The 16,231-nt window shown below is 41.6% G+C and overlaps 1 protein-coding gene across 8 annotated transcripts in view; it reads right to left on the bottom strand.

Annotated features, from left to right (window-relative positions):
- Nucleotides 1-16,231, bottom strand: part of TJP2 (tight junction protein 2) — a 123,375-nt gene that overhangs the window by 20,560 nt on the left and 86,584 nt on the right. For all 8 annotated transcript variants that reach the window (XM_041740425.1, XM_041740415.1, XM_041740411.1 and 5 more), the window contains 9 exons: nucleotides 14,896-15,020; nucleotides 13,215-13,317; nucleotides 11,030-11,648; nucleotides 6,006-6,109; nucleotides 4,987-5,140; nucleotides 3,423-3,531; nucleotides 3,188-3,321; nucleotides 1,432-1,498; nucleotides 497-647 (listed from right to left, as the gene is read on the bottom strand). In XM_041740425.1, coding sequence (XP_041596359.1) covers nucleotides 497-647; nucleotides 1,432-1,498; nucleotides 3,188-3,321; nucleotides 3,423-3,531; nucleotides 4,987-5,140; nucleotides 6,006-6,109; nucleotides 11,030-11,648; nucleotides 13,215-13,317; nucleotides 14,896-15,020 — 1,566 coding nt within the window. The remainder of the gene's footprint in view (nucleotides 1-496; nucleotides 648-1,431; nucleotides 1,499-3,187; nucleotides 3,322-3,422; nucleotides 3,532-4,986; nucleotides 5,141-6,005; nucleotides 6,110-11,029; nucleotides 11,649-13,214; nucleotides 13,318-14,895; nucleotides 15,021-16,231) is intronic.

Below are 16,231 nucleotides of genomic sequence, written 5' to 3' on the forward strand. Positions count from 1 at the left end.
GGTATTCTCATCCCCACTGGAGAGATACAGAAACCTGAGTCTCAGGATTGAATGAGGCTCACAGAACTAATGAGAGGCTAGGACAGAATTTAAGTTTAAAGATCTAAGCCAGTATCCTCCTTTGTTCAAATACAGCACATGGTCTTAAAAGTGACAATCAGGCAGGGAATCAACAAAAAAACAAACATTAGCAAGATCTCTTGAGAGATCTTCCTCCCAGGCCTGAAGTTAGAATCTTAATTTTTTTGTTAAGCAAACTAATAAAAATCCCTGCAAGGGTCTTGAACACTATGAGCTTCCACTGACATAGGGATGTTTTGGGTTCAGAGCTGAGAAGACAGAGCCCATTCGAGGGAAAGAGACTTTATACTTGGCATCAACAAAGCTGCAACTGGTCTATTTTCACAAGCTGGACCACCTCCCCTTCCCTTACATAAGACCCCAGAAACCCCACTCTTTCCTAGTAACATGTAGAAATAGGGATGGGCTTTCCTACCTTCAGAATCTGGTCCCCCTCTTGAAGGCCTTCTTGTTCTGCTGAGGTACCCTCTTGAATACCAGCCACAAATATCCCAACGTCATTGCCACCAGCCAACCGGAGTCCCACGCTGTCTCCCTTCTTAAACCTCACCATTTTGGTATTGGGACTGCAATGAGTTCAGTTTTAGAAAAGAAATATGGGAGATTTTTCTTTGTAAAGGGGAACCAACATTAGCAGTGAAAGATTTTCTTGTATCTATAAAGAGATTTACATGTTACAAAGCTCCCATTTTTATCATTTTATCTTTTTGGGGACTGCGAGATGAGTATCAGTAGGCCCACTTAACTGGTTACTAAGTAGAAATACAGATGTTTAAGTAAATTCATTTAAGATTAGAAAGCAAATAAAAGGCAAGGTTAGGCCATCTGACTCCCAGTTCAGGATTCTTCCAAAGGACAGCCCGGTGCCACCACAGCCTGGGGGGCTTGTCAAGGCCAGGTCCTACTCCAGGAGCTGCTGCTCTTGACCACCACCGAATCAGTGGTCCTCATTATCCAGAACAGAGCGGTGTGTCATTCCTCCTCTCTCTCCACACACTAGGAACATCAGGATACTGTGGCCCCTACAGAGGCCCTGTGGCTAAGCAATACTTCACCTCTCTAGGAGTTACTGATCTGGTAAACTCAAATACTCAGAACCACATTCTGGAAAAGTAGCCAGATGAGTATACAAGCATTCAAAGTTTACATCACAAAGTTCACCCAATTCCACATTTTACTTTCCTACAAGTTATTTCTCATAAACACCAGCAACAGAGGTTGGTTAGAGGTGGCTAATTATCTGCAAAATCACCATCTGTGGTTAAAAGAAAAAAAAAATTCTTCTGGATTTCAGTTAAGGAGACAGGTATGTGGAAGGACAAAAGAAAAGAAAGAGACTGAAATACATACCCATATATTGCTTCATCTTCAGGACTCGGGCGAAGAAAAGTTCTTGGGGCTGCTTTAGGTTGAGGAGCTATGGATTAAAAAAAAAAAAAGCCATCATTATCAACCTGGACTAACAGGAGTGAGTTTGTCTCTATAAAAAGCACAAAATCCACAAAAATTCAAGTCTGAACCTTATGTTACATATTAGCCATCACATCAAACAACAAAAATAAGTCTTTAAAGTGAAGTTTAATTCTGAGGCATTAGCAGATGCCAATGGTTTCTCAAAATAAGTGGGGTAAGAAATGAAACTTCCAATATGCAAGGTGCACAATCATATGCAAAAGATAATATTTTTATAACTTAAAAACCACATAAATCTTCTCCATCAATAAATATTTATGCATGTAAAATCATGATAGTTTTAGGGTGGTGGGGGCAGGGCTAAGAGATGGGTTGAGAGCAGAGGCAGGAGACAACAGGATTTCAGCTAATCAAATAAAACAGAATGTGACTGCGACAGGACTGGAAACAGATATATTTGGTCTCTGCCCCCGGTTCCTGATACAGAGCTCCTAAAGTCCCTATTAATTTCCAGAGTGACAGTGGTGCCAAGAGCTTCTTCAGCTCTTTGCTTCCAATTCCTGACAGAACTCCTATATCCCTTGGAATTTCACGGGTGGCAGAGCATCTTTTGTTCTAAAGAGGTAACTCCTAGATAGCCTTGGGTGGGGGCTGGTCACCAGAAAGAGCAAGCCATGATTAGAAACTTAGAACTTTCAGCCACCTCCCCATCATTTTGGAGGGAACAGGGGTTGAAGACTGAGGTAATAACTGGTCACACACATGACAGACTTCCATAAAACCCATAAACATACTATGGACTTTGGCATGCCTCAGCGTTGTTGAACACATCGAGATACTGGGAAGGGTGGTACCTCTACAGAAGACATGACAGCTCTGCACCCCTTGCCCTTTACCCTGCTTCCATTTGGCCATTCTCCAGTTGTATCCTTTATAAGTAAAGGGCTTCCCTGAGTTCTGTGAGGCAATCTAGCAAATTCTCAAACCTGAGTGAGGAGGGGGTTGGTCAGAAGTTATGTATCACCTGGAACTAGTGAGTGGTGTGTGAAGTGGATACACCTTGCTGGACTGAGTCCTTAACCTGCAGGGTCTGCACTAACCCTGGGCAGTCAGCACCAGAACTGGACTGTCGGGACAACCAGCTACTGTCTGGAGAGTCTGAGAACTGGTAGGTGAGTAGGAAAAGAAACCCACACATTCGCTATCAGAAATGTTAAGAGCAGAACAAATTACTCAGGTTGGGATCAGGGAAGGGAAACACCAGGACCATAACTAATCAAATATTAACAAAATGTGACCAATCGGTTGGTATATAGAAAGGGCTGTTTTTCTTTATGTTTGTTTGTTCCTTTCTTTCTTTTTAAAGACTAGTTTTTCTGTTGTTTTTAATTTAACTGAGAAAGAGAGCACAAACAGAGGGAGCAGCAGAAAGAGAGGGATAAGTTCACTCCTTGCTGAGCAAGGAGCCCGATGAAGGGCTCCATCCCTGGGCCCCAGGATCATGACCTGAACTGAAGGCAGCTACTTCACAGACTGAGCACCCAGGCACCCCCTGTTTTTTCAATATTAAAAGAGAGAGAGACTGGAGTCCCTCTTCCATATGTAAGAATGATTTTTAAAAATTTCTCTCCATCTGGCCATCCTCTGGAATTACCAACCACATACTTTTGAACACATTTAAAAGGAGTCTCACCTGGTGGTTCCTCTTGGTATCTGGGTTCCTTGCTGTTCTCTGTGCCAACCACAGATGCAATATCCCCCATGGACTTAAAGGGAGTGGGTGTGGCGCCCATCCTGGACCATCTGTTCTGCATGTCCTCTCTTGAACTTAAGCACACATCACGTTAATGTCTCATAATGTAATAGATCCACAAATATGTATGTGTGTATGCTCAGTGTCGCGTGAGGGGAAGGATACATCATCTTACTTTGGCCTTTCCTTCAGTTTTTCATTTGAGGAATGATAATCATAGTCGGAATACTGCTGCCGTCTCTCCTCTGGAGAAAATGATCGGTTTGAATCTATTTCTGAGATATCTGGTTTCAAAAATAAGAAAAGACTTTTTATTAAAATATTTAAGACCTGTACCAGAAATGATACTGAGGTAAGGCAACATGGGAAATGGAAAAGAGACAGGCAATAACTGTGCTATTAGTCTAGCAGTCTTCCCTTGAAGAAAATCTGAACCTCTCAAAAGAAGGGCATTAATTAATAAAGAGAAAGCCAAATTCAGAATTTTACATACCCCTTACATTATACTTTCCTTCAAAGCTGCTACTAAGGAATCAAAATTCAATTACTGGATCATATATGTATACACTCATTTTTAACCACACAAAGCAGTGCTTCCCAAACTTTAATGTGCATATGAATCACCTGAGATCTTGTTAGAATATAGCTCTTCTGGGACAGAGCCTAAGACTCTGTGATTTTAGCAAGTTCCAGGATGCTCATGCAACTGGACCACACTTGGAATAGCAAGGAAGTAACCTATAAACACCTAGCACGTGGGGATTATTTCTTATGCTCTGTTTTCCTGCACTGCACTCACAGCAGTAACCAAATGATTACACTTTTGATATAATGGAAGCTAAACTAAGTCTTGAAATTTTACAAAGTAATTCTTTAAAAAAAAATCAATACATCTGTCTTCAAACTTGAGAACTTAATCTTTTCTAAACTCTTCTGCACGAAGGAAGTATTAGATGATTAATTAGGAAGTATCATGCCTACTTTTTTTTTAATGTATACGTTATACATGTATAATCACAATATTCAAGAAATGAACATTGCTTCCTAAGACAGAAGAGTGACACAGATTGCCAATCAATGAATACCACAAAATTCAGCCATTCTGACTGTTTCTTTACTATAGTGTCTACCTGTTTTAGCTATGATCTTCTCTTTGTTAGAAATATTATCTATTCGGATGCCTGGGTGGCTCAGTGGTTGAGCGCCTGTCTGCCTTCCACCCAGGGCGTGATCCTGGAGTCTGTGAATCGAGTCCCACATTGGGCTCCCTGCATGGAACCTGCTTCTCTCTCTGCCTGTGTCTCTGTCTCTCTCTCTGTCTCTCATGAATAAATGAATTTTAAAAATCTTAAAAAAAAAAAAAAGAGAGAGAAATCTCTATCTTTTAAAAACATCTTAAAATATAAGAATGAGCAATTTACACATGGATGCGGTTAGGTCTTTAAACCACTCATACATGTATTTTTTACTAATTTTACTGAAATTTGGTTTCAGTGGCCTAAATTAGAGTCCACTGGGGAGTTCATGAGGGCACCTGAATTTCATATTGGAAAACTATCTTCAACAGACACTTAAATAAGAAAATAACCACCATTTACTTACTGGAATTAAAGTTTAAAAGAGAAGCTTTTGTTGGAAATACAACTTCCAACTAGATGGCTATGCTAAATTAGTTGACAATATGAAACCCAACAGCCTTCCATGCTTCCAGCTGAGCTCACAGCCTCCCCCTTCTTTACCTTCTATTTCAGAGTCGCTGTCATTTAATGATGGAATGTTGATGAGCGTTTGCTTGCTGTCTCTCAACACCACTAGTTGGAGTTTTCCTCTTGACTTTTCTATCAGTTTTCGAGCATCAGTCAAAGACATGTTCTCAGTTACAGTTCCATTTATCTGTGTTTACGGGGTAACGGTCATGTTACATGCAATACAGTAACTCACAGTGAAACAAAGTGTGTATTTTTCCCTTCTAAAAGCATAAGGGCTTTTGCTCAGCTATTCAAACAGACATGGGCTTTAGGATGACTGACTTACTCAAAATGAATTATCCTTTAAATTCAATATAACCCTGCATGACTGGACCCCAAATACAGGCTTGAGAGAGCTGTGGTATACTTATGTTACTCTGCTAATTTATTTAACTTCCAAGCTCAAGACATTGGTTTGGTTTACTAATGGAACATGTTTCCTGACTGGAGAGGTTTATAAAAACTATTAAACATTCAGCATTCATAAACTAACAACTCAAAAAAATAAATAAATAAATAAACTAACAACTCTCTGTCTCATCTTTTCTTAGTTTAGGGAATAGTAGCTTAAACTTTAAATAAGCAGAGAAGGGATCCCTGGGTGGCGCAGCGGTTTAGCGCCTGCCTTTGGCCCAGGGCGCGATCCTGGAGACCCGAGATCGAGTCCCACGTCGGGCTCCCGGTGCATGGAGCCTGTTTCTCCCTCTGCCTATGTCTCTGCGCCTCTCTCTCTCTCTCTGACTATCATAAATAAATAAAAATTAAAAAAAAAAAAAGAAAAAAAAGTAAGCAGAGAAGAATAAAGTATTCACTTTTAACTGATACTACACTATTATAAATCTCCATGTCTGTTTTCTGTGATAAAACTCTCACCCTGCTGGCCCCCCAGCTTTTTTTTCTTACTATTGACTCCCATCTCAACAAAGTTTCACTGTATCAGCACTCAAATGGGAAATCTGGACTAGAAAGCCAAACATGACTTCAGCTATTCTCTCTCCTGGTCCACCTACCTTAAGAATTATGTCTCCTTCGTGCAGGTTGCCATCTTTAGTTGCCAGACCGGTTCTGGTCATTTCCTTTATGAAGATCTGACTCCCAAGCCGGAGACCGTACTCTAGGGGACAAACACACGCACACACACACATATATATTTTATCCACTTGTAGTGAACACTTAGTCTGCTTTTTAGATCAATTTAAAAACCTACAAAAAATGGGGATCCCTGGGTGGCTCAGTGGTTTGGCGCCTGCCTTTGGCCCAGGCTGTGATCCTGGAGTCCCGGGATTGAATCTCGCATCGGTCTCCCTGCATGGAGCCTGCTTCTCCCTCTGCCTGTGTCTCTGCCTCTCAATCTCTCTCTCTCTCTCTCTGTCTATCATGAATGAATGAGTGAATGAATGAATGAGTGAATGAATGAATAGATAAATCTTTTTAAAAAATCTACGAAAAATCAATTTTGCCCGTGGGACATTCTGTAGGACAACTAGCCTGGACTCATTGAAAAATTGACATGTAAAAAACAAGAGACAGAGGGACAGTTCAAGGTTAAAAGCGACATAAAAACCAAATGTGATGCATGAGCCTTCACTAAATTCTTGTTCCAGTATGAGAAGTGGGGGTGGGAGTGGATTACATTATTTCAAAGCAACTTCAAAATGAACCATACTACATTATATGGAAAGGGGTATTAATGTTAATTTTCTTAAGAACCAGTAATGGCATTATGGTTATGTGGGAGAATGTGCTTATCCTCTGGAGGTACCTGCTAAAATATTTAGGGGTAAAGGGCCACCCTTGCAACTTACTTTCAAGTGGTTCCAAAAAACCACTAAGAAATAAAAGTGTGGGAAAGGAAAAGAGGAGGAAAGAAAGGGGTAAAAAGGAGAAAGAAAACAAATGTCTCAAAATGTGAACAAATGGAGAAACTAGTTGAAGGCTAAAATGAGTATCTCCTCTAAAACTAACACTTTACATTGGGAACAACAACAACAAAAAACAATTCAGTACATCTCAGTAAATATGTTATGCTGACCACCCTGTTTCCTACAGGAAGGCACTGCAAATAGTATTCCCTTTATGTGTAATGATTCAGACATGTGGGGTTTGGCATTGAAAAAGTTTCAGTGTGCAAAGAAACAGGGTCAGTAAGCCAGGCAAAGCAATATTTAACTAAAACCAACATATTCTGGTTTTATGAACATATGAACTTTGAATTGCTCTCAAAAGAAAATACACTGTATTTTACTAAATATGCATATTTAAAAGTATTTTACTACTATTCAGATTCCTCTGATTTTACTTAGTAAACTTGTAAAAATATCTAATTTAAGGATAAATTTTGGTCATTTTAGGAAGCTACCACAACCTAGAAAGTTTTAAAAGAGGCACATTCAAATTTTACTATTATTGTTCTGGACTCAAAATCTTGTAATTCCAAAACAATTTTTTACCATTTAGAAAAGTTATGAAGTAGACTTATTAAAGATATATTTTTATCCAAGTATAATTAATATACAATGTTATATTAGCTTAAGGTATACAGTATAATGCATTTTTTTTTTAAGATTTTATTTGCAGGAGAGAGAGGGAAAGAGAGAGAGAATGAGCACAAGTCAGGGGAGGCAGAGGTAGATGCAGACTCCTTACTAAGCAGGGAGCCTGATGTGGGGCTCACACACAGGACCCTGGGATCATGACCTAAGCCAAAGGCATACACTTAGCTGACTGAGCCACCAGTGCCCCAGTGACACAACAATTTAAAGATTTTATCTTTATTTATTTGAGAGAGAGAGAGTGAGCAGGAGGGAGAGGGAGAGAGAATCTGAAGCAGACTGCGCTGAGCAGAGACCAACATGGAGCTCAATCTCACAACCATGAAAAATCATGACCTGGGCCAAAACCAAGAGTTGGAAGTTCAACCGAGTGAGCCACCCTGGTGCCCCTGATGCAACAATTTAATACATTACTCAGTGCTCATCACAATAAGTGATTCTCTTCACTTATTTCACCCATCCCCTCAGTCACCTCCCTTCTGGCAATCACCAGTTTGTTCTCTAAAATAAATTTCAAGTGCTTTAATAAGTGCTTTTAATAAGTTATCATCAGATCTTACCACAAATGAAAATGTTGAAGTCCACCCCTTCCCTTTTAGGAAGTTGACAGGAAAGAATAAGGAAGGGTAAGATAGTATCTTCTTTCATGGATGACAATTCCTTACTGGTTAAACAGCCTCACAGCCCAAAACAGAGGATGAGACAGCTTAAGTGATGATTTCTTTCTCATAAATCAACAATTCCTCTATCATCTTAAAAGCTACAGTCTTGGGGATCCCTGGGTGGCTCAGCGGTTTAGCGCCTGCCTTCGACCCAGGGCATGATCCTGGAGTCCCGGGATTGAATCCCACATCAGGCTCCCTGCATGGAGCCTGCTTCTCCCTCTGCCTGTGTCTCTGCCTCTCTTTCTCTCTCTCTCTCTCTCTCTCTCTCTGTCTCTCATGAATAAAAAAAAAAAAAAAGCTGCAGTCTTACTGAACAGTTGCAAATAGGCTGTTATTGGTATATTCTAGGCATCTCTCTCTTTTTTAAAAAGATTTTATTTATTTATTCATGAGAGACACAGAAAGAGAGGCAGAGACACAGGCAGAGGGAGGAGCGCAGGCTCCATGCAAGGAGCCTGATGTGGGACTCGATCCTAGGAATTCGGGATCATGCCCTGAGCCAAAGGCCACGTGCTCAACCGCTGAGCCACCCAGGCATCCCTATTTTAGGCATCTCTTAAATGGAGAAAAAACAATTTGACCAGTTTCTAAGACATTTACCAGCCAAGCTATCTGGTGCCCATGAAATGTAATAGCAGGCCATATAAGTGGATATTTTTCTTATGTCAGATATTCTTGCCTACTGCTAGATTTCTTTAAAGATTAATTTCTAGGCAACCCTCACCAGTGATAACTAAATTATTATGTAATCCTAACAAACAGTGGTAAAATATCTTTTTTAAAAATGGAACTTTTTTCTCCCCATGAATTCCAAGTTTAAGTAACAAAATGGCCCAGGAGGAGTAAAATGCTATCTTAGCAAAGGGACATAAGCACTTTTTATCCTTGATAGTATTACTAAGACCAGGGATGACTTGAGCAATCTTTTATGACAGATAAGATCTTTTCAAATTGTGGGTTACAACTCATTAATGAGTCCTGAAATTAATTTAGTAAGTTATAAACAGCATTTTAAGATTTAATGTAATGGAATCTCTCAGAATGCATCACACAGAGTAAGTACTATTCCATGAGACTTATGCAAGTTTTTGATATGGAGGTGTGCATCCATGATTGTTTGTAAGATGTGGGGCTTTCTGTGGTGGAAGGAGAGGAGAAGGGGAGAGGAGGGGAAAGGAGAGGAGGCAAGGAAGAGAAAGGGGAGGAGGAAAAGTATGAAAAGCACTGCTTTGGTAACTCAAAAACATGGGGTACAAGCCCTACAGAATGTGCATCAGGCCTCTCTGAAGGAGGTCTCATGCTGAGTCATTCTCAAAATTTCTCTATGTCCACATTTCAGTCTTGGAGCAGAGCTGTTTTTAAGTGTACAATTCTTGGGAGTTGATGAATTAATATGTCATTATCAGTGGTTATAAATAAAGTATAGAATCCTTAAACCTCCTAAAATGTACATTCCTTATAGATAGTGCAATTTCTTTTTCTCCTTTGTTTTCTGGAACTGGACTCTGCATAGCCCATTATTCATATTCCTGTGTATTGTAATGGGCACCTAGTTCTATAACAACTTTGTGTTCTACTAGAAGTAAAAACAAAACAAACCCTTTCCTTAGACAGGCCACTGAAATGCAAATTGCCAATGTAAAGGGCCAGAAGTTCCCTTTGCATTTTGGGGTGCTCTTCATCTCTTTTCCTCTTGGAAGGAGAATTAGAGAACAAAAGGAGACAAACGATATGTTACAAGTAATTTAAAAAGTCTTAACCAAGAACTGATGCAAGGAATATCTCCGTACCTACTCTAAAGCCCTGTTTACTCACCTACTTTTATCTACTTCTAGGAGATGGAGTTTGAGTTCTGGTTCTACCACTTACTTAACTGGCTTCAAGATGTGGGCAAGTCACTTCCCTTCTTGGAGTTTCAGATCCTCATTTAAATTACAGGTACTTACTGGCTTCTCTAGCTGCCACATGAGGCTTTAGTGAATTTTGGATGAAATGAAGGGTTTGCTGGGGCACTTGGGTGGCTCAGCGGTTGAGCGTCTTCCTTTGGCTCAGGTTGTGGTCCTGGGTTCCTGGGATTGAGTCCCACATGGGGCTTCTCACAGGAAGCCTAGTTCTCCCTCTGCCTATATCTCTGCCTCTTTCTGTATCTCTCATGAATAAATAAAGTCTTTAGAAAAAAATGAAGGGTATACAAGTGCTCCAAGGAATACAGTGTAGGACAGGGCAGCCTGGGCCAGGGTCCACCTCATCTGTGGGCATGCCAAAACCTCTCTGCACCATGGTCCCCCCAACTGTACAACGGGAATGAAGTCTCCTACCTACCACACAGCGTTCTGGTGAGGATTAAGAGAGTATTTATTCAGCACAGGCCTGGCATAGAGCAAAAACCCAAGATTAGCTGGAGTCCTGTCCTCTCTCATGGTTTCACCACATAAGCTGCACCAGCCTCACCAGGAGAGCTTGTTAACAAAAACACAGACTCCGAGGGCTCTTCCCAGTGTTTCTGATTCAGTGGGGCTGAGCTGGGGCCTGAAAATCTGCATTTACAGCAAGGTGGTGCTTATGCTGCTTTGAGAAACCCAGGCCTAAGAGTTTCAAGCCACATTTTTGCCGCCTGCCTCTGTCTTGAGACATGTCTTTGTGCAAGTTCATGAACTTTCTGTGCCTCACTTTCCTTATGTATGTAATGTAGATATAAGAAACTCCCACATGAGGTGGTTAGGAGGAAGCAATGAGCCAGTCAGTGCTTGGCACACATTAAGTGCCATGTAGGAGTTAGCTGTTGTAACAGTGCTTTTCTTCATGGAGCATGCCTACCTTCGTTTGCTTTGCTTTTCATCAGAAGGACCCCGATGGGCCTGTCCGAGTCAGGCTGGCCTGCATGGTCCGGCCGCCCCCTCAGCTCAGGGCTGGGGCTGCGGGAGTGCAAGTGCTCGCGGCTGCGGCTCCGGGACCCTGCGTGCCGGGCATCGGGCTGGGCCCTGCGGCCATACTCGGCCTCTGGGCTATAGGTGCGGTCGTAGCCACGGTCGTAGCCACGGCCGTAGCCCCTGTCAGTGCTCACGCCGTGGCTGCGCTCTCCGGGCCGCCCGTAGTCATCATCATGGTCCAGGCCCCGCTCTAGGCTCCGGCCCCGGCTGCGCTCTCGAGGCCGCCGATAGTCATCGTCATGGTCCAAACCCCGCTCCAGGCTCCGGCCACGGCTGCGCTCGCGCTCCTGGCTCCATGCCCGCTCGTGGGGACGCCCCCTCTCCGGGCTGTCCTCCCAGCTGCGGCTGCGCCCACCGTGGCTGCTGCGCCGGCTCCTCTCGCTGTACCCGCTGCGGGCACTTCTGCCATCGAACTCATCCATCACCTCAAAAGCACGGTCATCCTCATCGACGGGTAGGCTGCCCTGGGGCGGGGCCAGCTGGACCTTCCGGGGCCTCTTGACCACCTGTCACCCAAACAAACACAGTGGGAATGCAGGGCAGTGACAATTAAATATAGACAATGCAGTGGTTAAGAGCCCAGCCCCAGTTCTCTTGTCAGTAAAACTCTGTCCCTGACAGAGTTTCACTAAGCCTCCAGTCCCTTGGGTAAAAAAAAAAAAATCATAGAATCAAGTATAAGACAAGGAGTATAACTCAGTACCTCCAAAATCTGCTTCTACTCAGACTGTGAATAGCATCAAAGAACTTTAAATCACTAAGTTTTAAAAATCCAAAAATTGGGATCCCTGGGTGGTGCAGTGGTTTGGCGCCTGCCTTTGGCCCAGGGCGCGATCCTGGAGACCCGGGATCGAATCCCACATCAGGCTCCCGGTGCATGGAGCCTGCTTCTCCCTCTGCCTGTGTCTCTGCGCCTCTCTCTCTCTCTGTGACTATCATAAATAAATAAAAATTAAAAAAATAAAAATTAAAAAAAAAAATCCAAAAATTGAGACATTTTACATTCAACTGCCTAGATTCATCTAAAAGTCAATGTCATGGGGGGAGGGGCAGGGAGAAAGAAAGGCCCTTCTAGATTAAAAGGCACTGAAGAGATAAGGACCCAGTGTAGTGACTGAGCTCTAATTGGATGCTGGGTGGGGGAAGAAAAATCTTTCAAGATGTCTTGGGATTTGGACTGGATATTAGATGATACTTTAAAGTCACTATTAATTTCCTTAGATAGGATGACAGTGTTATAGTTATGTAGAAGAATGCCCTTATTGAGAAGATGCATGCTGAACTAAGTAGGATGGACACGGTCATTATCTGCGATTTTGTTTCAAATAGTTCACTAAATGTATTGCTTTTGTATACATAGGAAAATCAAGTGAAGATGGTAGGATATTAACACTGAACAAGTTATATTAAGTGTTTATAGTTCAAATCTTTGAACTTTTTTTTTGTTTGAAAATTTCATAATATAAAGTTGGGGGAAAAAAAAAACCCACATACCCAGTACATCCCCCTAGCACTGCGCTTAAACATAATGTGCTCCAACTCTGGCTTCATGTGTCCATTTGCCTGGCTGGAGTAGGTACTCTGTGCTGCGGGCTCAGGAGGCATCTGGCTCATAGCTGATCCTCAACCAGTATTTGCTAAATGAATGAGTGAGCAAATAAATGAATGAATGCTACAGACTGCCAATATCTCCTAAGACAGTCTAGTTTATTAAGATATGGCAGATCTTGTTTGGGCCTTTACAAATGGGTTTTTGAGCTGAAATTTATTTTCTATATTAACGCCGTTTTACAAGTGTTTTCAGTCTAGTTAATTGTTTTAGGATTGTGTAGCCTGGTTCCTGAGATAAGAGAACTACTGAAAGTTAGGAGAAGGATGAGAAAAAGGCAGGAAGAGATTACTTACATCTTTACATCATCATCTTTACAATGTCACCCCAAAGTAGAGGAAACAAAAACTTAGCAGCCGCTAAACTATGTAATTCTGTCAAGTGCTTAGAAGCAAGTGGTAATTTTCTTCTTAGCATATAAACAAGATGCTATTGAGGCAAGCTGAAAGCAAACAGAGCTTACAATGGCAGCGATCTTCCCACTTTTTCTCAGCTGCTGGACAGCAAATGAATGGAGCACATCCTCCATGGGGGTGCCGTTAACCATGACCACCCTGTCATTTTCTCTGCAAACAAAAAATAAAAATAAGACATGAAAAACTCCCATATAGTCACTGTAAATCGTTTATTTAGGAACACGCAGAAGCAGCAAATTGACCCCAAATGCTTAAAAGGCTCGGTGTCTGACAACTCCTGAGGCCGAATCAGTCAACTCAATGTGAGTCCTTACTAGGAGGAAACCCACGAGCAGCTCTGTCTACTGGAAACCAGCGGGAATGACTCACACTCAAGGGTGCCTCCAGGAGGGACTCAGCAGTGGTAAGATCTAGGCACAAAAAGAATTTCTGCACCAAGCCCTCCCCTCCCCGAAGTGCATGGTGGGCTGCAGAAAGTCTACAAACAGGGACACCTGGGTGGCTCAGCAGTTGAGTGCCTGCCTTCGGCCCAGGGCATGATCCTGGAGTCCCAGGATTGGGTCCCACATCGGGCTCCCTGCATGGAGTCTGCTTCTCTCTCTGCCTAGGTATCTGCCTCTCTCTCTCTCTCTCTCTCTCTCTCTCTCTCTCTCTCTCGAATAAATAAATAAATAAAATCTTTAAAGAAAAGAAAGAAAAGAAAAAAAGAAAATAGCCCCCAGAGCACGTTTAGATCCACCTGTGTTTTTAAGGGGAGGGGAAGAGATTAGTAGTTTGCCTCAGATTAATAAAGAAATTTTGAGGTCATTAAAAACCTTCTTAAATATCTCATCCCTAAAATTATTCTTTAATTCTACACTGCTCTCTGTATTAAAGATTGCTGACTTAGATATGACCATACAGACTTCAAAAGCCAACAGAACCTAAACTTTTGAGCTCTCTCTCTCTGGCCAAGGCAGCCATATAATTAATTTTAGATTGATCCTGAGAAAACTAACTCAGATAGGCATCTTTTAAAATGGCATCATCTCTTCAGACCAGAAGGCTGGCTGTGTTTTCATGTACTAAATTTTCCCAATTTCCACATTCCTCTTACAAATCAGATCATTAAACCAAAGTATCCTCATTAAATTTTTAATGAAAAAAAATAAATAAATAAATAAAATTTTAATGAATATATAAAGGAGGTAAAATAAATATAAAGTGTTGGAGGTAGACAGGAAAGCATGCTGATTTTGTACTCCACACTCAGCAATGATTCCTAAGCCTAGGAATGATAGTTGTGATAGTTATAACTACTTCCCCGTGTGGAAATGACTGCTCTCCTCCCTCCAAAGAATATTGGATATTTGGATATTTGGAATTTGGATATTTCCAAATGTTTGGAGCTTATTAAAACATTGTATGTTACATTCTCAATTCTTACTTTAAAACTTTTCTTTTTTTTATGATTTTTTTAATTTAAATTCAATTAATTAACATATAGTGTATTATTAGTTTCAGGAGTAGAGGTCAGTGATTCATCGGTCTTGTATAACGCCTAGTGCTCATGACATCACGTGCCCTCCTTAATGCCTGTCACCCAGTTACCCAGTCCCCCACCCCTTAAAACTCTTCAGTATATATAAAAGTTTTTTATTTTCAGTGCACACCCACTGCCCAAAGCACCCTGTCAAGAACCAACCAATGGGGCTGGCAGGGGCTGGGGCTAGGGCAAAAGACACTCACTGAAGCAGCCCATCAGCAGGCCCACCCGGTAGCACGTCAGAAATGACGATTGATGTTTCTCCATTTTCAAAGTGGGGGTTGTCTCTGCCTCCGGACACTGCAATTCCAAATCCTCTTTTGGAATCCTGTTCATTGGAGTTAAGAGAAAAATAAAAAAATAGAAATCCCTCCATAAGTGGCTTTCAGGATTTATCAAGCACTCGGTAAAATAAAGGTCAAACCAATAACGAGAGACAGCTCAGGAACAAAGGGCTTACAGATACAAATGAGAAACAAAATAAAGCACCATCATGGTTAGCTGACAGGTTTATCAAGGGAAATTCCTTATCTAAAAGAAACAGTCTTGTGAAAGCTGTAAAAGACTGACAGAACAGAGTTATCAGTAGAAGCTGGCAGGGGGTGGGAAATTACATCTTCTGTCCAAACAGGGATGTGCTATTCAAATCACTAGTCATACCTGTTCTCATAGTCTCACCTGAGCTGGAACAGCTTCAGTCACAACTGAATCTGTATAAAACACTATTTTGAAGTATACCTTTAACTTTAAAGTTAGGTGAACTGGTGGTTTCATTTTAATATAGGGTGGGGGAAAAAAGTAAATGGATTTTAAAAATTAAAATATGAAGATAAACTTAGTTTTAAGACTTTGTGAGAAAGCAAAGCATTAAACTCCTTCCTACATGTGTATAAGACAGAAAATACAGATTAATTATATCATGATTGGTCTAGACATGTAAAACAGTGAACCCAGAAAAAATACATACCCCTAATTCATTTCAGTGTGTATAGAAGCTAAGCTCCCAGAGCATTTGGCTAGCTCAATCGGTGGGGCATGTGACTCTAGATCTGGGGGTTGTGAGTTTGAGCCCCATGTTGGGTATAGGGATTACTTAAAAACAAAACCTTAAAAAGCTAAGCTCCTAAGGTTTCATCCAAATGATATGGCTATATGTGATTATAACTATAAATCAGGGTCTGCTTATGTGGAAGTGTACTCAGAGAATAAAATGAAGTCTCCTCCCACCCATGGAAGATTTCCCACATGGGACCAACTGTACCAACTGGAGACAAACAATTAGCAACATAATGCAGGCTAGACAATTATCCCTAATTATGTGGCTTTGGATGGGGCAGCACCATCACCTGGGTGGCTAGTTTATACAGAGGTAGCTCCATCCTCTAGACCTTAAACTTTGTCTCTCACTTTTGCCACTTGGGAACCACAACTCAAGGGGTATGTGAAATGCTGGTGGCAGGGTGCAGAGAAGAGTCAGAAGAGGACTAGAGTTGAAAACTAAGACCCTAGGGGGAAACCACTCACCAGGAGAAATCATGT

This window comes from Vulpes lagopus, chromosome 2 (genome assembly GCF_018345385.1).
Source record: "Vulpes lagopus strain Blue_001 chromosome 2, ASM1834538v1, whole genome shotgun sequence".
Taxonomy (NCBI): domain Eukaryota; kingdom Metazoa; phylum Chordata; class Mammalia; order Carnivora; family Canidae; genus Vulpes; species Vulpes lagopus.